General features: G+C 41.7%; 1 protein-coding gene across 1 annotated transcript in view; it reads left to right on the top strand.

Moving 5' to 3' along the window:
- The window catches only part of ANAPC7 (anaphase promoting complex subunit 7), a 44,513-nt gene that overhangs the window by 8,108 nt on the left and 34,598 nt on the right, over window positions 1-1,807 (top strand). The window contains exons 2-3 of the mRNA XM_011997859.1: window positions 290-476; window positions 1,294-1,413. Of these exons, the coding sequence (XP_011853249.1) occupies window positions 290-476; window positions 1,294-1,413 (307 nt within the window). The remainder of the gene's footprint in view (window positions 1-289; window positions 477-1,293; window positions 1,414-1,807) is intronic.

Here is a 1,807-nt window from a genome sequence, read left to right as displayed (position 1 = left end):
GATGTATTACATTTTCTCTATCTCCTACTGGATTTGATTCATAGGTATCATTGCTTTAATGTTAAAGAAAGATTATATTGAGCAATAGATATATTTATCATAGTAGCATAGAGTTCAGCTTTCAACTTTCATGGTTCTTACTTTAGGGACTAGCACTCAGGGTACATTGACTCTTTTGTAAGCTGTCATTATACAAGGCTTTGCGCTAGGCTTATGTAGACACTTAACAGTGTTCCTTCTAAAATTTCAAAATAACCTATGTAGGGGATATACTTTCTTTGTTTTCTAGTGAGTTATTCTCCCCATCTCAGAAGTACCAGCTTTTGGTGTATCATGCAGATTCTCTCTTTCATGATAAGGAATATCGGAATGCTGTGAGTAAGTATACCATGGCTTTACAGCAGAAGAAAGCGCTAAGTAAAACTTCAAAAGTGAGACCTTCAACTGGAAATTCTGCATCTACTCCACAAAGTCAGGTAATCGAAGATAGAATTGTGATTTTTTTTTTTTTTTTGAGAAAGACTCCAAAAATTTAGAACAGGGCTCCCCAGGCCCCAGTGCCTGGTCTGTTAGGAACCAGGCTGCACAGCAGGAGGTGGGTGGAAGGCTAGTGAATATTACTGCCTGAGCTCCGCCTCCTGTCAGATCAGCTGTAGCATTAGATTCTCACAGGAACACAAACCCTATTGTGAACTACACTTGCTAGGATCTAGGTTGTGTGTTCCTTATCATAATCTGACTAATGCCTGATGATCTGAGGTGGAACGGTTTCATCCTGAAACCACCCTCTCACTCCCCATCTGTGGAAAAATTGTCTTTCATGAAACTGGTCCCTGGTGTCAAAAAGGTTGGGGACCGCTGATTTAGATGATAGCTGATTAGTTGTAAAAGATGAGGCCAGGCACAGTGGCTCACACCTGTAATCCAAGCACTTCGAGAGGCTAAGGTGGGAGGACTTGAGGTCAGGAGTTTGAGACTAGCCTCGGCAACATAGTGAGACTCCTGTCTTTACACAACTGGGCATGGTGGCACACACCTGTAGTCCTAGCTACTGAGGAGGCCAAGGTGGGAGGATTGCTTGAGACTAGGAGTTCAAGACTGCAGTAAATTATGTTGGCATCACTGCATTGCAGGACTCCAGCCTGGCAACTGGGCTCTGCAGCCTGGGCAACAGAGCGAGACCCTGTCTCAAAAAAAGAATTACTGGGTCATATGGTAACTGTGTTTAACGTTTTGAGGTACTTTCATATTGTTGGAATAATGTTTCAAAGAGATATTTTCATTGTCTTTTAGTGTCTTCCATCTGAAATTGAAGTGAAATACAAAATGGCTGAATGTTACACAATGCTAAAACAAGATAAAGATGCCATTGCTATACTTGATGGGATCCCTTCAAGACAAAGAACTCCCAAAGTAAGTTGAATGTTTGTGTGTTTTTCTCCTCAGCCCTCCTAACCTTGCTCCCTCCCTCCATGTTTTCTCATGCATTAAGGAGTCCATCTGAACATTTTACCCATGATTCTAATTCTCATTTTCTTCCTCTTCATGGAGTGGGGGACCCTGAAAATTCAGCTGTTGAAAATGATAACTACACATGCTTATTCTTTGGTTTTTTCTTTTTTTAATGTTTAACTTAGTATTTTTTGAGACTGAGTCTCACCGTCACCCAAGCTAAAGTGCAGTGGTGTGATTCTGGCTCACTGCAGCTTCAACCTCCCAGGCTTAAGCAATCCTCCCACCTCAGCCTCCCAAATAGCTGGGATTACAGTTGCAAGCTGCCACACCCAGCCAATTTTTTTTTTTTTTT

The sequence above is a fragment of the Mandrillus leucophaeus genome, unplaced genomic scaffold (genome assembly GCF_000951045.1).
Source record: "Mandrillus leucophaeus isolate KB7577 unplaced genomic scaffold, Mleu.le_1.0 Scaffold55, whole genome shotgun sequence".
NCBI classification, from domain to species: Eukaryota; Metazoa; Chordata; class Mammalia; order Primates; family Cercopithecidae; genus Mandrillus; species Mandrillus leucophaeus.
The sequence above is the reverse complement of the archived record's forward strand: the minus strand, read 5'-3'. Positions and strand labels throughout refer to the sequence as shown.